Source organism: Asterias rubens, chromosome 19 (assembly GCF_902459465.1).
Source record: "Asterias rubens chromosome 19, eAstRub1.3, whole genome shotgun sequence".
In the NCBI taxonomy this organism is placed as follows: domain Eukaryota; kingdom Metazoa; phylum Echinodermata; class Asteroidea; order Forcipulatida; family Asteriidae; genus Asterias; species Asterias rubens.
The window spans coordinates 5,130,410-5,153,745 of record NC_047080.1 but is presented as its reverse complement, the minus strand read 5'-3'; the positions used below and the strand labels follow the sequence as shown (position 1 = coordinate 5,153,745).

General features: G+C 37.3%; 1 protein-coding gene across 3 annotated transcripts in view; it reads left to right on the top strand.

Moving 5' to 3' along the window:
- Positions 1-20,285, top strand: part of LOC117303191 (hemicentin-1-like) — a 95,437-nt gene extending 75,152 nt beyond the window's left edge. For 2 of the 3 annotated variants that reach the window (XM_033787324.1, XM_033787323.1), the window contains exons 48-69: positions 511-780; positions 2,416-2,592; positions 4,290-4,460; positions 5,062-5,232; positions 5,639-5,803; positions 6,664-6,834; positions 7,863-8,033; positions 8,502-8,648; positions 9,098-9,235; positions 9,680-10,039; positions 10,874-10,936; positions 11,434-11,553; positions 12,392-12,526; positions 13,489-13,605; positions 13,936-14,064; positions 14,488-14,622; positions 15,319-15,519; positions 15,967-16,044; positions 16,551-16,673; positions 17,636-17,777; positions 18,256-18,460; positions 18,734-20,285. In XM_033787324.1, the coding sequence (XP_033643215.1) occupies positions 511-780; positions 2,416-2,592; positions 4,290-4,460; positions 5,062-5,232; positions 5,639-5,803; positions 6,664-6,834; positions 7,863-8,033; positions 8,502-8,648; positions 9,098-9,235; positions 9,680-10,039; positions 10,874-10,936; positions 11,434-11,553; positions 12,392-12,526; positions 13,489-13,605; positions 13,936-14,064; positions 14,488-14,622; positions 15,319-15,519; positions 15,967-16,044; positions 16,551-16,673; positions 17,636-17,777; positions 18,256-18,460; positions 18,734-18,925 (3,581 nt within the window). In that variant the 3' untranslated portion in view covers positions 18,926-20,285. The remainder of the gene's footprint in view (positions 1-510; positions 781-2,415; positions 2,593-4,289; positions 4,461-5,061; positions 5,233-5,638; positions 5,804-6,663; positions 6,835-7,862; positions 8,034-8,501; positions 8,649-9,097; positions 9,236-9,679; positions 10,040-10,873; positions 10,937-11,433; positions 11,554-12,391; positions 12,527-13,488; positions 13,606-13,935; positions 14,065-14,487; positions 14,623-15,318; positions 15,520-15,966; positions 16,045-16,550; positions 16,674-17,635; positions 17,778-18,255; positions 18,461-18,733) is intronic. The other variant, XM_033787325.1, reaches the window with a different exon arrangement.
- Positions 20,286-23,336: the final 3,051 nt, after the last annotated feature.

Genomic DNA, 23,336 nt, shown 5'->3' with positions numbered 1-23,336 from the left:
TTATAATCAAAGTAATTATTTTGTAGCTTTTATTAAAAAAGAAAAAGTTTTGACTCGAAAAAGTCTCCATCAACAAACTTGAGTTATGGCTGTCCAAGACGTAGCCATATGACTTTAAGCCAAAGTCAGAGCCAATTTGTTTTCTTTTAAGGCACTTTGAACCAGGGCCCAATTTCATAAAGCAGTTAAGCTGAAAATACTGCTTAGCAATTTCTTTCTTGAGTTTTGGCTGGTGACCAGTTTGTCTAAAGCAAGATTTGCCTGCATGTGCTTAGCAATTTTTTATGCTATCAGGCTTTATGAAATTGGGCCCACAGGTTAAAACTCATGGCGTGGATTCCACAAAGAGTCAGTCCTAACTTGGGACTTGTCCTAAAAGATATTTAAAAACCTAAGGCTAGTCCTAAGCTAGGACGAGTAACTCGTCCCAACTCTAGATAAGACTATAGTTTTAACTCTTTGTGAAATCCACCCAGAATCGTTTTTTTTTTTTTTTTTTTTTTACTTCAGGTGAACCAACTTTCCTGGTGGAACCAATGGATACGATAGCAGACCAGGGTGATACAGTCAAACTGGATTGCCTAGTAGAGGGTGAACCAGCACCAACGGTCACTTGGCTCAAATCGGGCTACCCAATACAGACCGGTCAAGGCATTACAATCCTAGCCAATAAGACCTTGGTTATTATGGTCGCTAAACAAGCAGATAGCGGGTCTTATGTCTGTAAGGCGACCAATCAAATGGGACCCCAAGCCGTTTCTGTTTATGTGACGATCAGAGGTAAGTCCCAAAAAAAAGGTTTCATTTTGTAGAAAAGTAGATGATTGTAGAGTTTGAAGTTTACAGTTTGTGGCATTTGTAGATATAACATAATATTGTTCGATGCAGAGTGAAAAACGCAATTTTGATGAAGAAAGTAGAAATGATTTGAGATTGTTTGATTAACAATGTTAGTGTTTTAGTTACTCTGAGCATGAGTTTGGTAGAATTGTAAAAGATTGTATGTGAAGCTGGTCTGGTTTTATTCTTAGATTTTCCACCTGGCATCACAAGATTTTTTGTCTTGGCTTGAACGTCACTTTTACTGTGTTCTCGTATACACCATTGTGATATTTTGTTAATTTTTTTTTTTTTTTACTCTTACACAGATGTGTGTCTTTTTAATCAGTACTTTTCCTAGTTCTGTGAAAACAAATCACGTGCCTATTACTCAGGTGGGATTCTAACCCATGACCTTTGCAATTCTAGACCACTGTTTTACCAACTTATTTTTTAATAATGCTTTTTTACTTTCGTTTAGTATGGAAACAAAAGAAGCAATTACTAAATTATTTGTGACTTCAAAGAAGTTAAGAGAAACAAAGTTTAGTATAATCAGATGGATTTTTGGCGAAGTTGTTTTTTTGTTTAATATCCCAGTCAGACAATCTGTTGTGATGCCAGAAGGTTATTGATTGGAGCTTTGCTAGATGCTTGATTGTTCAATCTTCGTAAATTATCTCCATATTTTGAAGTTTGACTTCAAATTCCAACATCTTTTTTTCGCTTTATCCATGTATGTTTTGTTTGTTCTGTGTTGATCTGTCCAGTGTCTGTTTGTTTATCGATCTTTGTTTATTTCTGTGTATGTTGTCTGTTTGTTTAATGTTCATGTTTTTTTTATGGTTAGTTATTTGGTTGTCTAGACTTGTATCAGTCTGTTCCTGTCTGTTTTATGTTGGCTGTGTATTGCTAGCTAAGCTTTTGAGAATGGTGCAGGGGGTGGATACAAGTTGACTGGAAACAAACAAACAAACAAACAAACAAACAAGCAAACAAACAAACAAACAAACAAACAAACAAACAAACAAACAAACAAACAAACAAACAAACAAACAAACAAATGAGCTTTAAAGGGAGGGTCTACCTCTGGTAATTACTCAAAGAAAAAATGACTATAGCAACTTACTTGGTAAAGAGCACTTCGGAGCTGCTGATATTTATTTTTTTCAGAAACAACCCCTTTGAATTAAATTGATTTTAGAGAAAGAGGTAATTTTCACCCAAAAATTGAATCAGAGAAATGCTTCAGGCATGAAGCCTTTCTCAACCATCTGAAAATACACAACTTTATGACACAAGTGTTTTCTTCTGTCATTATTTTCTTGCAACTTCAATGACCGATTGAGCCCAAATTTTCACAGGTTTGTTATTTTATGCATACGTTGAGATACACCAAGTAAGAATCCTGGTCTTTGACAATTACCAAATGTATACAGAGAATTGCAAAACAAACCCGAGTTGAGAAGAGAATGAAATGAAGGACTACAAGTTGCCGTGTGGTAAAAGTAACAAACTCTTGGGGTATGGTTTGAGTTGCTTCCAGTCTTGTATCCCCCTATGGTATGTTGCCTACATTTGATGTTATCTTCTTAGTGCATGGACAATATTCCGAATGGTCTGCATGGGGTGAGTGTAGCAAAACTTGCGGCAACGAGGGTGCATATCAGAGAAGAACTCGTAAATGCGACAATCCCGCCCCTGCCAATAACGGTCGACAGTGTTCAGGCTCGTCTACTGATAACAGGGCGTGTACACCCCCAATGTGCCCTAGTAAGTCTTTCTCCAACTCCAAGATTTCATGATTTCACATTATAACTGGAATTTGTAATTTTCCCTGCACCTCTTTGATTTTTTACAAACACTTCACGTTTTCCCTTCCAGTTCAAATTGATTTTCTCCCAATTAATGATCATCAACTTACAATTGACTTACTAAATTTATAACTGGAATTTCTAATTTCCCCTGCACCTCTTTGATTTTTTACGAACACTTCACGTTTTCCCTTCCAGTTCAAATTGATTTTCTCCCAAATAATGATCATCAACTTACAATTGACTTACTAAATTTATAACTGGAATTTCTAATTTCCCCTGAACCTCTTTGATTTTTTACGAACACTTCACGTTTTCCCTTCCAGTTCAAATTGATTTTCTCCCAAATAATGATCATCAACCAATTGACTAATACTAAATTTACAACTGGTCTCATTCACCTTAAAACCAATAAATCAATTGATAATACTTCTCTCTCTGAATTTCCCTCGCACCATCAACGTCATACTTTGATGCACCTTTAAGTGATAATTGTCTCTGTGAAGCACATAAAAACATAATCAGAAGAAATCAAACTTTACATTATCATCTGCAATTTCATACCCATTCTTGTACTTGCACCTAATACAACTGACCCCTTGCACATTGCGCATCACACTTACATGTACACACGCCTTTCCTGTCTGCCATTTGGGGAGTCAAAATCCACACAAAGGACTTGACTCCCAAAATGGTGGAAATGGTAGATTTTGTTGAGGTGTGATCTGCGTTGTGCAAGGGGATCAGTACCCTTTAAAAGATCCCTACCATTTGAAAAGCTAATTAGAAATTTAAATCAGAATGAATACTTTTCTGTAGCAACTTCCTCACAGCATGCACTTATTTCTAACTTTTCCTTGAATGCGCTTTGTTTTCTTATTAACTAACCTGCATAGCCTAAGCATCATATATTCAACTTAAGCCCGATTCATACTTCCTGCGAATGCGAATGCGATGCAACTTTGACGTGAATTTGACGTCACAACCTACCCTGCAACCTGCAAGTGATTTGCCCAGAGTTGAACTGCTGCGAACTATTCGTTGCGTCAACATTCGCTTTGCCTTCGCATTCGCATTCGCAGGAAGTATGACCGAGCTTAACCATGCATGCAAACTGGCAGATTTTCTTCACCTTTTTGTGAAAAGATTGACTAACTTGTTTAGTTAATATGTTTGTGATGCATGAGTCGAACCAAGCACTTGTTACAACATTATGTTACAGATACAAAGCATGTGATAATTGTTAATATGAATATGCATGAGATAAATGTTTCCAGATATGAATATGCAGTAGCTAAATGTTGTAGAATATGAACATGAAGAATTACAATAATCTGTAATTGATAAAACTAGCAAAAAATGCTCAGCAAGTTGATTTGAATATCTTCTACTGCCTCTAGAATTAAAAATATAAAAAAATCTTTTTAAAAGCAAGTTGAAGAGAAAAATAGTGGTTTTTTTTTTTAAGGCATTATTTTGTTTGTTTTCCAAGCTACTTGCATTAAAGTTTTGTTTCTTTGCATAGCAGTAGGTGAGTCACACATATTGCTATTGTAGCAGTTTTGGTTAAACACAAATCTTATTAGATGCTGATTGGTCAATGATTGCATTTAACATCCGTCAAACCTCCCAAACCCCGCCCCTTTCTCCTCACAGTCAATGGAGGATGGAGTAGTTGGCAACCGTGGGAAGATTGCTCAGTCACATGCGGTAGCGGAACAAGAAATAGAATACGCTACTGTGATAATCCACCCCCACAGTATAATGGAAGAAGCTGTGAGGGAGCATCCAATCAGCAGGCTGAGTGTACCATGAGATCTTGTCCAGGTACATACCATTCTTAATTAGGGGGGTTCAACTTACAAGATAGGATCCACAGATGTCAATGTTTTAAAATTGGCTGATTGCCAGGCACCAGAAGTTCTTGACTCCATCTCCTTCAAAGTTCATCTCATGATTTTCCTTGAAGATTAGATGAAGTTGGCGCTGTACTCCCAAAACCACCCGCTCTTAGTTTGAAGTCACTTTTATTAGAATCTAAACATTTTGATGTTGAGTTACCACAGAATACCTTAATGAATTTTTAGACGTCTCCTGCCAAGATGATATAGAGTTACGAATAAATAAATCTACACTAGTGGTTGGTCAGGGTGCTTTGATTATAGCGGTTCCCACCTATGGAACCAACTCCCTCCAGAAGTCTGCCAGTCTGACTCACTAATGAAATTCAAGAAACTGTTGAAGACTGAACTGTTCAGAGCTCATTCATTTGTTTATTGCTGATTCTTTATTGCACAGTGCATTGATGTAGTGTCTAGAATAGCTGCACTTTATAAGAACTCTGTATTACTGTTATTATTATAACTACATCACCAACAAATGTCATCAAATTGTCCTCACCAAAAATCAATTTTTCTTGTCTTCACAGTTGATGGTAACTTTGGACTGTGGACCGATTGGCAACCATGCAGTACAACATGTGGTTCTGGTGAACAGATAAGAACAAGACAATGCGATAACCCACCGCCTCAGAACTTTGGCAGAGATTGTCTCGGACCATCTCATCATAAGATAATGTGCTCTGAGAGGGACTGCCCAGGTAAGATGCTGCTAAGCCAAAAACATAACATAAGCAAAGTTTAGTTTCATTAAGTTTAGTTTATTACTTGATCACACGTTTGGTCAAAAGGAACCGTTGATATATTTGTTTTCTTCGTAACTTGTCAGTGTTTGTCAAACCAGTTTGCCATTTGATGGTACAAAACTTTGTTTAATAAAAATAAGCTTGATAACTAAACCCATTTTTGTCTTGCTTGCTTATTTATCACAAACGTGCTTTGCCAAGTACTTTGGACTGTTCCTGTCCACTCAGTAAAACAAACTTAATTGCCAAACTTGTTGTCTGTCTCGGATTTAATGGAGTGAGCTTTTGATTATTTCTAAATAAACTCGGCTATGTAAAAATCTTTTTTTTTTACATTCTGGTTTTTTTTTTTGATCGACAGTCGATGGTAGATGGGATTCGTGGAGTCCATGGACAATTTGCACACGTTCTTGCGATAGCGGAGTTCGAACCCGATCCCGGGTTTGTAGGCCACCACAAAATAATGGACGAGACTGCATTGGAAATAACATTGAGCAAGACATCTGCCATGTGGAAAGATGTCCAAGTGAGTCTATCAATTTATGTATTTATTGGAGCATCTTTAACAAAATGTCAGATTTTTGGCCGCTTTGACCCCAAATTTTTTTTAATGTTTGGGGCAAAAAATCTGACATGCATGCAGCATCTTTAATGAAACTGAGTATTTTTTTGGCAGAGGTCTGGTTATATACCTCTTTCGATGACAGTTTTTATACTTTTGTATAACCTTGACATCCAACATTCAACTTGTATTCCTTGTGTCAAAGTCTTAAGATTAAAAAAAAAAATATTAAAAATAATTGCAAACTCTGTATGTGGGAGGCCAACATCATAATCTGTTGATGACATAAGGTGAAGAACATGTAAATTATAAAGCAATTAACTTTTCTCCTTTATTCTTCTAAACGATTCTTTGTAAGCAATTACCAACGAGTATTTTGATTTTCAACATCACCTGCAAATAGTGAAACTAGCCCTAGCATTTGCCTGAGAAGGGGCTCTCAAAGGGGCACAGCAATTTTCCTCCGGTAAGGGGCACTTCTATGGGGAAACCGTAAGTTTATTGGAACCTTGCACAGGGCACCACAGCAATTGCTATAATGGATGTTAAATTTGCATCGGGGATAAAGAATATTAATTTTGGTTTTTACCCAAACACCGATGTGTGTTAGCACTGTATACTCACTACTTTCCCGAGTCCTGTGAAAAAATATCACAGGCAAGTTTTCTCAGCCACGACCCTTGCAATTCTAGAGCAGTGTCTTACCAACTAGACTACCGAGGTTGCCCAGTAGCTAAAGGCAGTTCGAATCCTATGTACAGCAATTGCTGTTGATGCCGTTGGTTATTCGAGGCCTGTTTTTCTACCCCAATTTCCTCCCGTAGTCAATGGTATTTGGTCCCCATGGGAAGCCTGGACCAGCTGTAGTGCATCATGTGACGGTGGACGGCAGCGTCGTCTGAGGTACTGCAACAGTCCTGCTCCTCAGAACAACGGAAGATACTGCTCTGGAAAGTCTGGAGAAGTCAGGACTTGCAACCAGCAGGAGTGCAGAAGTAAGTGTTACAATGCCACTGTCAGTCTATTTGGTTGAGGAATTCTCCCAAAACCAATTAGAAACATAAAACTAGAAACATCTATATGGCAGGCATGTGAGACTTCCTCTTTTCAGCTGATTTCCTCTGTTTTGGTTTTGACTTTCCTCTTTTTTTCTTCACTTTCTGTGTACACAAGTATAGAAATACTATCTTCTCCACTTTTTTCTTGTCCAGTTTTCTCTTTTCCTCTTTTGTCATGGAAAGGTACTCACATGCCTGATATGGTAACATGGCCCAAACCTTAGGAAAGAATGCAGGAGTGAGTCTTATTTTACCGGTAAAATTTTTCACTATTGTAAATTGATCAGACGTCAATGTGGTGTAGGAATTCTCCGGATTAAGTTAGAAACACATGGATCTATATGGTAACTCTTCCCTAACCTTAAGAACATGGGACTCTATTATGGTGACTCAACCTAAACTTTACAAACATAAAGATCTATATGGTAACTCAACCAAAACACAAAGAAACATAGGAATTATAATGGTAACTCGACCCAAACCTTAAGAAACATACATGTACGGATCAATATGGTAACTCAACCCCAATCTTAAGAAACCTGCTCAGATTAGTAAGCCTGACTCCATTCTAAAATGTTGCTTATGTCCCAGTTTGTTTCACAAAGGGATGATATTGAGCACTTTACCAGAGTGCTTTGTATTGTGAAATTGTTCTTGGCATTTAAACAATGGGAGACTTTGGAACGCTAGGTGGCAGCAGACCTACCAAGTAAATTTCCATTGTTTACGTAGCTCTGAGCATGCGCACATTACCGAGAACAATGGAATTTACCTGATAAGTCTGCTGCCACCAAGCGTCCCATAAGTCCCCTATTGGATCAGATGGCTCGTTACTCACAAATTGAACAATCAAGCCATGTACATTACCTCATCAAAACTCAGGAGCAGTTCGATCGGTATTCAAAGGTAATGACCATTTCAAAGTCACAACAATTCAACTGCTCAATATTGACTTTGATTTACAGAGAATGGAAACTGGAGTCCCTGGTCCTCGTGGAGTGCGTGCTCGCAAACTTGCGGGGATAGTCGTAGTATAAGAGAGCGTGTTTGTAACAATCCAGCACCTACTATTAATGGGCTACCTTGTGTAGGACCCAACTCACAGGTCCGGAAGTGTAATGTACCATCATGTATAGGTAAGCTTGTCTCATTTAAGTTGGTCATAATAATATCAGATAAATAAATATTTTATAGCTCTTAACATCTGGACAGTGCTACTAACCAAGTCAATATTTATGGTCATAAATTTTTATAGTATTTACCAATCTATAATGACCCTATCTTTAAATAACCTGAAAAAGTTGATAAAATCCTGTTGCGTATTTTGGTCAATCCTTATAGGCCTTGTCTCATTAAAATTATCCTATTTTTCAGGGTCATTATCATTCTTATTAATGTTTTGATGATACATGTAATTTATTGATTTCGTTAATGATTTAGTGTCATATTTACGGAACCTCAGGCCCTGGGGTTTGACTTGTCTATTCGTGCTCCCATTGAAGTATCACGCCACAGTTCTCGAATCTCAGTTCTCAAATCATTCCTAAATATTTGATGAAAATTGATTAATATCGTTATTAATTCTCCTCATCCCTCCCAACCAGGAGGACCAATTCAAGCTGTAGCCAGAGTAGTTGGTAACGTCAACGGAGAAGAATTTGGACCAACAATGCTTATTGCAAACATCTCATCAGATCAAAGAGGGTATAGTCTGGTGACTGCTCAGATGTATAACATACCATCTACTGTAGGTCAGTGTACTATACTTGATACATCTGCATAGATAAGGTAGACATTTAACCCCTGAACTCACTCCGGAATAGATTGAAAACTAGTAAGTCACTCCTATTTCATAAGTAAATATATGCCTGTCACCACTAGTCATGACGTTGAGAAGGTAGTGCATTCTGCTCTATTAACCAGGCTTCTATAGTGGATGATACCCATGCCTAAAATATCCTTATGGACTGTGAGGGGGTAACCATGTTTCAGCCCCAGGAGTAGTTGGTAACCCAAAGTATAGCCCTCACCATGAAGTGACCGTCTGTGTCTTTGTGATGTTAGGCGATATCCCACACAATTTTTTAAACCACCCTCTTTATAAGTATAATTCTTCAGCTACTCCCTATCATACTGGTCACGCCCTTCTTTAATATGAAAGCCTCATCATGAAATCTCCTTGTTGATCCTCTTTGCTCAGGTTACGCTCTACGTCAACTTCTCTCCATAATTTCTCCGATCTACTGGACCAGCGCCTACGAAATCGGCGACGCAGTCAACGGGCATACACTCACTGAGGGCAACTTCGAGAGAGACACTCAAGTTAGCTTTGGATCAGGTATGGGACATTGAGGCATTTGGGACATTGAGGCATTTGGGACATTGGGGCATTTGGGACATTGAGGCATTTGGGACATTGAGGCATTTGAAAGACATGTTGGCACCCTCACCCGGTGTATTCTCAATGATTTTCAATGACACAAACTGGACAACAGGGCAAGTTTGAGCAGTGACCATTTGTCAACCATTAGTCAATGTTCCGCTGTTGACTATGCATGAAATACATCCTCGGTATCAGGCAAAATCAACCAATGGTCGACAATAGTCAACTATAGTCCCTTACTGGAACTTGCTCTAAAAGGTCAAAGTACACGTTTATGTCACTTGGAACCATCTTACCACTCCTGTATTTGGTCTGTTTAGTGAATTTTAGAACTAATTAGACCTCGGTGGTTCAAAATGACTAAGTTTGTAAACTTCATTTTGATATTTCTCTGTTAAGGCGAGACTCTCTCCATCAAGCAGATTGTGAATGGCGTCGATGCCGATGGACTTCTCAAACTCACCATCTCAGTCAGTGGTGACGTCCCAGAGATCTATGCCAATGATAGAATCACCTTCATGCCCTACGATGAGAACTACGTCCAGACCGGACCAGGAGAGATTTACGCCTTCTCCTTCCGTACCTACACTATCAATGGAATGGCTATCCCCTATGCATGGAGACATACTATCAAGTATGACCCATCGGCGGATGCCATGCCATTCTTGGTGGAGACTTTGAAATCGAGAATGGTTCGCGTCGATTATAATCCTTCGGAGCAGTTGATGGAGTATGGTGTGCGAGTCTCAATTGAAGAAGGTAAGGCTTAGGGTGCGGATTAGGCTTTGGATTAGGCTGTGGCTTAGGGTGCGACTTAGGCTTTGGATTAGGCTGTGGCTTAGGCTGTGAATTAGGGTGTGGATTAGAGTGTGGATTAGGGTGTGGATGAGGGTGTGGATTAGGCTGTGGCTTATGCTGTGGATTAGGGTGTGGATTAGGCTATGGCTTATGCTGTGGATTATGGAGTGGGTTAGGCTGTGGCTTATGATGTGGATTAGGGTGTGGATTAGGCTATGGTTTATGCTGTGGATTAGGGTGTGGATTAGGCTGTGGCTTATGCTGTGGATTAGGGTGCAGATTAGGCTGTGGATTAGGCTATGGCTTAGGCTATGGGTTAGGCTATGGCTTGATGACTGTCCCTGAGTAGACTTTCCCCAGGCAAGTTAAATAAACATGGGATAGCATTTGGGTAAGAATTTCTTGGAATTTATAAAGGGACTAAAGTAAAGCTGTACTTTATTGCAGTAATTTTGTATTAACGGCTTCCAAGCAAGGAACAAAGAAAGTTTCAACATTTTAAGAAATAATTTTGCTTTGAACAAAGAGAAACTTACTAGAACTGGACTTGAACCTGCAATCTCCAGATTGTTTTTAAGTTTACCCAGTCATTTTTCTTTGTGGTTAACTAACTACTTGACATTTTTAAGAAGAGGTTTTTTTCATAGTTTGTTGGCATTCTGGTTTGATATTCCCTTGCTGATTTCTGTTCAAGACACTGACCTTTCTGCTAGTGTTCCTATCACAGTAACAATATATTCTTCTTACTGTCTGGAAATATTTGATACAATTTTTTTATATTTTTCTTATCTACAGGTTCGCCAAGTAACCAATGTCCAACTGGGTTCTACTTTGATCAGATTGGTCCATATTGCAGAGGTAAATCAATTCATCAAACAAATTTTGTGAAAAGTTTATACTTTGTATATTGTATATTTTCATGCACATTTAGTTGTTAGTGAAACAAGAGCTTGTCTCAGGTCATTGTTTGTTTTTACAACTTGAAATGGTGAAGAACGAGACTCCCCCCCCTATTTGCAGAACCCGCTCGCTGCTAAATAAAGGATATAATTTGGTCATATGGAAAGTTTAACATTTTGTGTCATAATTACAAAATCAGTTCAAGAAAACTCTTAAATTTATGTGAAAATAATACACAAGTAACAGCTGTACAAGTTTTGAGATATTCCCCCTTTCTTCATATCAAAATTTATATAAATCAGACAGTGCCGTGTCTATAAAAGATGTAAGATTTGATGTTTATCTGTTTGGCTCTGTGGCTTTGTTATGATGTCACAAATTACATGGTGTATAGAGAGAACAATGATGGGGTTAGGTTAATATTTCTAATGATGATGTCATGTTACTATTTTTAGATGAGAATGAATGTTCAAGAAGAGAGACTTGCCTCCATGGATGTGAGAACACCCCTGGTAGTTTCTACTGTACCTGCTGGAATGGCTATAAGTTAGATGGAGATCTTCGCTCATGTAGCGGTAAGGAATCAACAAATATTGGTTGCATTGTCACAGAATATGAAATCTGGGTTGTTTTATATATTAAACTCACATCTAGATCCTTGTCACTTGAATTTCTTTTTTTTTAAAGACTAAGAAACTCGTCCACCCCCACACTCACAAAATTTGATGACCCCTTTCTAAACCACGTTGAGGACTCCATGTTAACACCAACTTTGTAGCTTCCTTCCCTCCTTTGTTTCTGATTGCAATTTTTGTATGCAAGAAGAAGTTCCTGGCCTGCATTTTGACCCTTGCAGAGTCTTTCTCATAGGTATTTTTTTGTTTGCCATTGAGAAAGACTCTGCTAGGGTCAAAACGTCAGGCCATTAACTTTTTTTTTTGCAATTGTACTATGGGTCCTTTTAAAGGCAGTGGACACTTTTGGTAATTACTCAAAATAATTATTAGCACGAAACCTTACTTGGTAACGAATAATGGGGAGGGGTTGATGGTATAAAACATTGTGAGAAACGGCTCCCTCTGAAGTGCCATAGTTTTCGAGAAAGAAGTAATTTTCCACGAATTTGATTTCGAGACCTCAAGTTTAGAACTTAAGGTCTCGAAATACCCTCTAAACGCACACAACTTCGTATGAAAAGGGTGTTTTTTCTTTCATTCTTGTATCGCAAGTTCGATGACCGATTGAGCTCAAATTTTCACAGGCTCGTTATTTTATGCATATGTTGAGAAACACCAACTGTGAAGGCTAGTCTTTGACAATTACCAATAGTGTACACTGCCTTTAATGTGGTAAGCAGTTTGCAACAGCTAAGTTTTTTTTGCATTTTTTGATGAGAGCTTTTTACCTTTTCAGACATCAATGAATGTGACACCGTACCTAGTGTATGTGGTGAAAACGAAGACTGTAGGAATATAGCAGGATCTCATATGTGTCTTCAACGCTGTGGTGTAGGATACAAACGATCCTATTCAGGAAATGCTTGCAGTGGTAAGTCCAAGATTCCATACCCCACTTCCCAAACCTCATCATTCTGTTGTTTCATTGTCACTCTTATTTCAATTCAATTCGATTCATCAACAATTATTTCCACCAAGGATTTGTGAATTTCATACCACACTGGCTCTTTAATTATATATAAGAATAAGAATAAGAATAAGCTGACATTAACACACCTTTATTGCGGTGTGGCCATCTTAGTTTTACTTCATTCCAACTCATTCTAACCAAGCTGAGGCTAGGCAAAATAATGGTCTGGTTCCATGTTTGCGCAATGAATGTTAGCATTCATTACTGTTATGGAAACGGGGAACATGACCAAGATGGTGACAGCATGGGAGCTTCTTTTCCAGAGGTTGCAAAGTGGATGTGTCCAACACAGAAAACAAATATCCAAAACAAAGATGGCCCAAAAAAATGGTCATAGCCAACACTCCTCCTAAAAGAGATTTACACATGTTTGTACCTCGAAAGTTACAAGTAAAAGTTGCTTCTTATTTTCCACACCATGCAAAGCTTCAATCATCCCTTGCTGTTGATTCATTTTGAACATTCTGTTTTGGAGTTGCTTTGTGTCCACCAACGGATGGTTCATTTTAAGAAACTTTACTCATTGACCAACTCGTCTCAGAATGAATCTTAGCTCATTGTGAAATAATTGACTCATTGACTAACTTATCTTAAAATGAATCGTAGCTCGTTGTGAAATTCTCTCCTGATCAGCCCAATTCCATAAAACCTGTAAGCACAAAAACTTGCTAAGCACAGACAATTATTGCTTAACAGAAACGGGTTACCAGCCAAAAGTACAATAACTTTACACTGTTGTGACTGGTGCCCCACTCAATTTTCGATTAGCAAAGAAGTATATGTCAAGCAGTATTCTGTAATTTGGCCGATGTACACCTGACTTTGGCTGAGATTTTCCGTAATTTTGTAAACTTGTCTTTTAGATATCAACGAATGTGTGGAGACAGTGGGACGTTGTGCTCATCAATGTGAGAATACACTAGGCAGCTACCGATGTAACTGCAACCGTGGTTATGAGCCAGACGGACGTGCCTGCGTTGGTAAGTTAAACAACTAAGATGGATGAGGTTAGCAGGTCTATGAAATTTGGCCCAGATGTTCAGGCTAGTTTGCCTGTAGCGTATTAAATATAATAATTGAAATGTGACTAAACTTCTCTTTCCTACCGTCAGGAATTTGGAGATGGTCTTCAATCTAAAAGCTCACTGAATATAAAAAATAAACCAATCCTCCTGAGGATGATTTCCATCTAAAATACCAAATACAGTCAAAGTACTGTGTTTATGGAAAACTAGAAATAAACTTTTACTCTTCTAACAAACAAGTGTTACAAAACAGTATTTGACTAACTTTGTTGTCCTGTCCTACAGATATTAATGAGTGTATCCGTCCGAACGTTTGTCAAGATGACCAAGAATGTAAGAATACTCGGGGAAGCTTTACTTGTACCACCATCTGCACCTCTGGATTTGAACGAGCTTCAAACGGATCATGTGTCGGTAAGTCTCTTTCAAATCTTATACTTAAATTAAGGTCACATCCCCTTAAGCTCAGTTTATACTCCCTGCGAATGCAAATGAATATGATACAAATTTTGATATCACAGGGTTATTTTCACAGTGAATGCTTCTTAGGAACTCAGCGCAAGTCAACTGATGTGAATTATCCATTGCCAATTTGTGACATTGAAATTCGAATCGCATTTGCATTCTCAGGAAGTATGAACCGGGCTTAAAATGTGATCCCTCTGGGGCATTTATAATTATCAACATTTTCACAATCTAACAAAAGGTGTAGGTTTTACGCTTGTGAAAATGTGTTGATAATTGCGAACGGCCCCTAAGATTGACCCGTGATGGAGGTTATGAAAACGATCCAGGAATCGGCTCTCATTGATTATATGTTTATGATTTGGATTCCAGACGTCAACGAATGCTCCAGTCTGAGTTTAAACCGCTGTTCTAGAATGCAGACGTGCCGTAATACCTTGGGAAGTTATTCTTGTGTTTGCCCACGTGGATTCATCAAGAGCTCTCGACAAGTAAATATATGCGAAGGTAAGAAAGGATCAATGTATTTATCTTTATTTTATCTGCTCCGCGCGTGCCCTTCTGAGGGCGCTCTTTCTTTATATTTCCTTACCGACTGTGAAGGGGTAACCTGGGGCCTTTTTCTAGCCTCGACTTGTGCTCCCGCTTAGGCTCCAGGCTTCGTCTGCTGATGTTCGGACCACCGTGTGCAATACACGCTGCTCCAAAAATGCAAGTTAAAGGCCGAGCTGTGTTTCCACTGCATACGCAGCCCACGGAGCCTAAGCCTGATCTGGAGCTCAAGCTGAGGTTTAAGAAAGGCCCCCTGTTTCAGCCCTAGGAGTAAGTGGTAACAAGCCCCTGGTGACGGCCCAAATCGGTTTGGTGTAGCCCTCGTTGTGAAATTAGGCGATATCTCATCAAATAAAATATAAATTCTTGAGTTTTTTGTGTGACGATTTTTCAGTGAAAACAAAAACGGTTGAACCAAATTTCATACTCTTTTCTGTTATTATGAAAGATGAAATATGAAACTTTTTGTTAGTTGTTTTCAACTCATCAGCAAATATTTACATTCAAGTTTGATGTTAGATTTATCAAGGTTTGTTTATGTTAAGAGAATTAAGTAGGGGGTAGTCGTTTTGGCAAAGAGGGTAAGTGCTACATTTTGTTTTCCTCTTTGTAAAGAGAATTGTAAGTCATTTCACATTTTTTCCCCATCAGATGTAAATGAATGCAAGGAGAATCCATGCAGTTACCAGTGCCGCAACACCCAGGGATCTTATCAGTGTATCTGTCGTGAAGGAATGCTACGTCTCACCGATCGTAGAACCTGTGTAGGAAATCCTACTTATCCAAATGAGGCTCTGACCAGTCCAGACTCATGCCCAGATGGACATATTAGAATCAACAATATCTGTGCTGGTAAGTCACCATTATTCACTATTTTCCAAGGAAGGTTTATACTTTTTGTCCATCTACTTTCTTCCATAACTCTCAAGACTATAGCGTTGGACAGTTGTGCTAGGTGTACATTCTGCTTGTTGCAGTTTTGTCAATATTGCTACAGATGTACATTTAATTGATTTTAAAGAGAGTTAGCCTTAAATGCTGAACCTTATATTGACTCGAATAGAGTAAGCCCCAGTAGTAGCAATTTATTGACCTTTTATTGACTCAAAAAGAGTAATCCAAATGTAGCATGCTTTACCAACATTGCAGATGCTGTACCTAAACAAACATGCTTTCTATCTTGTCAGCAGTAGGGGGTAGCATATTTACCATATGAAGTTTGTAGATCCAGTTCTCACTGTATTGTTGCAAATATAGCTTTCTCATGAACTGTTTGCTTGTTTGTTTGTTTATATTCAGGACTTTGCGAGAGTGGTGATGAAACCTACGTATGTTCCTGCCCAGATGGATATCAAATTGATGAACAAAATTGTCTTGGTAAGAGGATTTATCTTCTTGTTACCATTTCTGATCTTCTTAAGCTCTTTAACCTCAGTTTTAATTGGAAAGTTGGAGTGTAAATGTGACCCCCCTCGCCGGCCGAAACCGGGCAGTTCTTTATAATACTGAGTGAAATTTGAAGTGAAGCTTTGTTATCAATATGATGTGATAATTTTAATATTTTATGTGTTCAGAAGTACAATTTATTTAAGTTACTTTTTTAGTATCATTTGATGATAATTTGATTTAAATATAGGATTCGAAAATGCCTCTAGCTACCGGGGATTTTTTGTGGTTTAGCTGGTAAGACACTGCTCTAGGATTGCAAAGGTCGTGGGTTCAAATCCCACCCGATTAATGCCTGTGATTATTTTTTACAGAACTCTCAGGGGAGAATAGACAGTGCTTAAAAGTAAAAATAAAATGAATATGATTTGATATGATTTGATATGATTTGATTTGATTTGATTTGATTTGATTTGATTTGTTTTGATTTCTTGCAGATGTGAATGAGTGTCGAATGGAGCATGCTTTCTGTCAGGGACTTTGTGAGAATACTCTGGGTAGTTACCTCTGTTCATGTCCTGAAGGTTACAGCTTGGGAAGTGATCAAAGAAGCTGTGTTGGTAAGTTTATAATTATGTCATCTTTAAGGAGGGTGTCCTTCGATCGGGGCCCAACACTTCATTCCAAGGAGGCCCTCAGTACAAAAATTGTTTAGTAAAAATATAAATGATTTTGGGGGTTGAACAAAAAATTGACTAGAGTGGGATTCAAACCAAGGGCCTCCGGATTATGGCGCTCTACCAACTGAGCTAGTAGCTCTACATGTATATTGGCAGAAAAAGTGTACAAGTGATCCTATTTTGTCGATAGCTTTGTTAGGGAATGCCAATATATATGTAGGGCGAGATAGCTGAGTTGGTAGAGCCCCGGCATGTTAATCCGGAGGTCGTTGGTTCGAATCCCACTCTAGTCAATTCTTTGTTCAACTCCCCAAATCATTTATAAATTTACCCAGTCAGTTTCCCTTGTCAGGCACCTTAATTCCTTTGGTTACAAAGCGCGTTACAAAGCGCACATATAATTATACACCATCAAAATTGTTAAAAAGGAAAGACACCATGTTTTCCTTTTGTATCTCACATTACGGAATGCCATGTTTTTAATATTCTTACACTTTTTTATATCAGACATTTATTTGGGATGTATTTAAAAATGATCTTTGATTTATGTGTTAAATGTTGGTTTCCATTTTTTGGTTTAGATTGGTGAATCAATTTATTGCTGATTGATAAGGTGTATCACTGATTGATTGATTGGTTGATTGATCAATTTATTGGTTGATTGATTGACCAATTGACTTTGATTTATTTATTGATTTATTGATGAGAGACTGATTTACTTATTGACTTGCTTAATTATTGATTCAGTGATTGAATATTATGATTGATTGTCCATATACTGATAAATTGCTAGATTGATTGGTTACTTACTGTTGGTGGTTTAGTGGCTGGATTAAATCAACTATAATGTGATAAATTGATTATTTGATAATGATTATTTTTTTATTGATTTCTCATCCTAGATATCAATGAATGCCTACAGAACCGATGTAGTCGGGACAGAATGTGTTTCAATACAAGAGGCAGTTATGAATGTGTTTATGTCCCATGCCCAACATTCTATCGTAGAACGGAATTAGTAGTTGAAGAAGGAGTGAGTTTCAGGTCAGTAAAATTTTATAATCTTAAAATGTTTATTTACCTACGATTTTTTTCGAAATCTGAGCAAGACCTTTTCTCAACCAATGAGGTTAGAATCCCCAGCCGTGACGCTTGTGTCCTTAAGCAAGACACTTTACCATTGCTTCGTCCTTCGGATGGGACTTTAAGCCATTGGTCCAATGTGTTGTGTAATGCATGTACAAAAAAAAACAACAGTGCACTTATCAAAAAGAGAAGGGGTTCGCCCTGGTGTTCCTGGTTGTGGCTGCTTAATGCGCCGTAGCACCTTGTAAACCCTTATAAGGTGCTACATAATTGGGTCTCAAAATTCATCACTGCAATAACCTATCATGCTGAAAGTTTGTATATACTCAGGCGTCGAGTACCTTGTTTGGTAGTCACGTGCGCTATATCATTATTATTCTCATACATTTCGTCGGTTTGTAAAACTAATAAACCAAGTTTGGTGCTTGTTTTTCAGTTGTATCAAAGAGTGTCCCGAGACGGGTCAACCTGGATGTTATAACCTAGCTGATGCGATACGATACCGAACCCACGCATTGGCTAAGGACACACGCTCAGGCTGGCCTACAAGAGACCTCTTCATCATGAGAGTACTGAAACAGGATGGAACCTATGAAAATAATGTTCACTTCAGAATCGTGGATCAACCAGCCTCTAAAAAGGTAATGTCGTTGACAGGAGTTATTGGCATTGTTGTGTATTAGATATGTTTATTGCTCATTTAGAAACGAGACATCATAATGCACAAAAGACTAAAGTGTCTCATTATAGGATTTCCATCGAATTAATTTCACAAATTTAATTTCAGTTGTTCAGACTTTTTAAGTCTTACTTTACAATCAAGACATCTATCAATATATCACTTATAAATATATCAGTAAATTACTAATCAATATATCAGTATATAACCTATCAATATCTTTGCGTACTTACAGTACTGCCAGTGCATCATGCCTTTCCGAGTCAATCGTGAAGGAACCACAACTTACGTATCAACGACGTCTACACTGGATAAACCCAAGCAGTACAGGCTAACGGTTCAAGCCAACATCTATGATGATAATAACATCTACAAGTACTCAACCAAAGACATCATTTTCATTTCAGTCTCTGCTTACAACTACTAAACTCAATCGATGGTTATCGTTCGGTAGTATATGTATATGTCTACCTTAAGTGTCTTCCTTTATGTCATGAAATCCTTATATATATACAAAATTGTATATAGTTATATATGCTATTAATGTTTGGGTCTAGGTGACTTTACTAGTAGATTGTTATTTAAGTAGATTTTCTCGTGGAAACATTTTTAGAATTCCATAACGGCTGTATCAACTTAGTTTATGAGTATCATCGATACGAAGCTACAAAGATAGAACATGAACAACCATTCTTTGAAAATAGACACCATAGTTTGATATGATGTGAAGAGAAGAGAGTATGTCAACTGTAAATGTGTAGCCCATTATGGTAGATTTTCATCTATGAAGACGCTCAAATTATTTAATAAATATAAATATTTCACGTTGTTGCAGCTTGTATAAGTAACTGAGAGGCTGCCTGCATCTATTTTTCCATACTTTTTAAATTCTAAGGCCTTGCCATATTTTTAAGGAGATTTTGTTTATATCGGGAAGTAGTTCAAGAGAAGTGTTTAAGAATAAACGTTTTTAACCTCTGTGAAAACTCCATACCTAACAATTTTATTTCGTAAAATCCGACTTCTTTTAAAAAGTCTTCCGAATAATATGCCAAAATGTAAACTATTTTTTGAAATTAACATAAGTGGGGAAACTCCATACCTAACAAATTTCTCTGTAAAATCTTCATTGGACTGACTTCTTGAAGTCCTACGAATAATATGCCAAAATTTAAACTATAAGTGGTAGAGTATTATTTTATATTTATGAGTCAGTTGTCATGCTTATACATGTATTTTTTATATTTTGTGCAGATTTGTAGCGTATTTGAAAACAAGGATAACACCTTCAATTTCTCCAAATTTTTACACTTTATTTTTATTTTACAGATTTCCTTTAACCAGTGATTTATTCAAAACCTGTTTGAGTAGACCAGACATAGGTCTTGCTGTGTTCTACGAATGATTCATGTCATTTAAGCGAAAGTTACAAAGGGGTAAGCCTTGCTGTTCATTCCTTTTAATGTTTCAAGACATTTTAGCCAAATGTGCAAGGGATAAGCCGTGTTGTTTATTCCGTTTGAAGTTGCATCAAATTTTATCAAAAATAAGAAAGGGTAAAATTTGCTGCTCATTTCCTTTGACATCTCATTTAATTCTAACAAAATAACAAAGGGTAAGATTTGCTGTTCATTCCTTTTGATGTGTCATGTAAATTGAGCCAAAATTACAAGGGTAAACCTTGGTGTTCGTTCCATTTAACGATTTTAAGTTATTTTACCTAAACTAAGGAGTAAGCCTTGCTGTTCTTTAGAAGTTGCATTAAATTTTAGCCAAATTAACAAAAAGTAAGAATTGCTGTCCATTCCTTTTATGGCTTCATGACATTTTTTTCTCCAAAGTAACAAGCGGAAAGCCTTGCTGCTCATTCCTTTTTTTAAGGCTATATAGTCTTGTGTGTACTAGTCCAATTTGGCCGAAATAAATATTACAAGCCTTGTGTACTAGTCAAATTTTGCCTGAAAAAGTGTATAGCCTTGTACACTTTTTCACGCAAAATTTGACAAGTACACAAGGCTATAAATAGCCTTGTGACTTTTTCATGCATAGTTTGACAAGTACACAAGGCTATTGGAAGTATTTGCAGTGTAACATCAAAGTCAAATGCCTTGTACACTTTGTCGGCAAAGTTCACAAGGCCTTGTACACTTTTTCCGCAAAAACTTGAAAAACTCACAAGGCTATATATAGCCTTTACACTTTTTTGGCAAAATGTGAAAAATTCACAAGGCTATATATATAGCCTTATACACTTTTTCCGCAAAATTTAAAAAAATTGCCTTGTACACTTTTCAAGCAAAATTTGAAAAACTCACAAGGCTATATATAGCCTTGTACACTTTTTTGGCAAAATGTGAAAAATTCACAAGGCTATATAATAGCCTTGTACACTTTTTCCGCAAAATTTAAAAAAATTGCCTTGTACACTTTTTAAACAAAATCTGCTAAAATCACAAGGCTAAGCCTTGTACACTTTTCAAGCAAAATTTGCTAAAATCATAAGGCTTATAGCCTTGTGACCTTTTTCGGCAAACTTTGCTAAAATTATAGCCTTGTGAACTTTTTCGGCAAAATTTGCTAAAATCATAAGGCTTTTATAGCCTTGTGAACTTTTTCGGCAAAATTTGCTAAAATCAAAAGGCTTGTACACTTTTCAAGCAAAATTTGCTAAAATCACAAGGCTATAGCCTTGTACACTTTTCAAGCAAAATTTGCTAAAATCACAAGGCTAAGCCTTGTACACTTTTCAAGCAAAATTTGCTTAAATCACAAGGCTAAGCCTTGTACACTTTTCAAGCAAAATTTGCTAAAATCGCCTTGTGAACGTTTTCGGCAAAATTTGCTAAAATTATAGCCTTGTGAACTTTTTCGGCAAAATTTGCTAAAATCATAGCCTTGTGAACCTTTTCAGCAAAATTTGCTAAAATCATAAGGCTATAGCCTTGTACACTTTTCAAGCAAAATTTGCTAAAGTCACAAGGCTAAGCCTTGTGAACTTTTTCGGCAAAATTTGCTAAAATCATAAGGCTATAGCCTTGTGAACCTTTTCGGCAAAATTTGCTAAAATCAAAAGGCTTGTACACTTTTCAAGCAAAATTTGCTTAAATCACAAGGCTAAGCCTTGTACACTTTTCAAGCAAAATTTGCTAAAATCACAAGGCTAAGCCTTGTACACTTTTCAAGCAAAATTTGCTAAAATCACAAGGCTATAGCCTTGTACACTTTTCAAGCAAAATTTGCTAAAATCACAAGGCTATAGCCTTGTACACTTTTCAAGCACAATTTGCTAAAATCACAAGGCTATAGCCTTGTGAACTTTTTCGGCAAAGTTTGCTAAAATCATAAGGCTATAGCCTTGTGAACCTTTTCGGCAAAATTTGCTAAAATCACAAGGCTATAGCCTTGTACACTTTTCAAGCAAAATTTGCTAAAATCACAAGGCTATAGCCTTGTACACTTTTCAAGCAAAATTTGCTAAAATCACAAGGCTATAGCCTTGTGAACTTTTTCGGCAAAGTTTGCTAAAATCATAAGGCTATAGCCTTGTACACTTTTCGGCAAAATTTGCTAAAATCACAAGGCTATAGCCTTGTGAACCTTTTCGGCAAAACTTGCTAAAATCACAAGGCTATAGGCCTTGTACACTTTTCGGCAAAATTTGCTAAAATCATAAGGCTATAGCCTTGTGAACCTTTTCGGCAAAATTTGCTAAAATCAAAAGGCTTGTACACTTTTCAAGCAAAATTTGCTAGAATCACAAGGCTATAGCCTTGTACACTTTTCGGCAAAATTTGCTAAAATCACAAGGCTATAGCCTTGTACACTTTTCGGCAAAATTTGCTAAAATCATGAGCCTTGTGAACTTTTTCGGGAAAATTTGCTAAAATCACAAGGCTATAGCCTTGTACACTTTTCGGCAAAATTTGCTAAAATCATAAGGCTTATAGCCTTGTGAACTTTTTCGGCAAAATTTGCTAAAATCACAAGGCTATAGCCTTGTGAACTTTTTCGGCAAAATTTGCTAAAATCATAAGGCTATAAGCCTTGTGAACTTTTTCGGCAAAGTTTGCTTAAATCACAAGGCTATAGCCTTGTACACTTTTCAAGCAAAATTTGCTAAAATCACAAGGCTATAGCCTTGTGAACTTTTTCGGCAAAATTTGCTAAAATCACAAGGCTATAGCCTTGTGAACCTTTTCGGCAAAACTTGCTAAAATCACAAGGCTATAGGCCTTGTACACTTTTCGGCAAAATTTGCTAAAATCATAAGGCTATAGCCTTGTGAACCTTTTCGGCAAAATTTGCTAAAATCAAAAGGCTTGTACACTTTTCAAGCAAAATTTGCTAAAATCACAAGGCTATAGCCTTGTACACTTTTCGGCAAAATTTGCTAAAATCACAAGGCTATAGCCTTGTACACTTTTCGGCAAAATTTGCTAAAATCATGAGCCTTGTGAACTTTTTCGGGAAAATTTGCTAAAATCATAAGGCTATAATAGCCTTGTGAACTTTTTCGGCAAAGTTTGCTTAAATCATAAGGCTATAGCCTTGTACACTTTTTAAGCAAAATTTGCTAAAATCATAAGGCTATAGCCTTGTGAACTTTTTCGGCAAAATTTGCTAAAATCATAAGGCTATAATAGCCTTGTGAACTTTTTCGGCAAAGTTTGCTTAAATCATAAGGCTATAGCCTTGTACACTTTTTAAGCAAAATTTGCTAAAATCATAAGGCTATAGCCTTGTGAACTTTTTCGGCAAAGTTTGCTTAAATCACAAGGCTATAGCCTTGTACACTTTTCGGCAAAATTTGCTAAAATCACAAGGCTATAGCCTTGTAC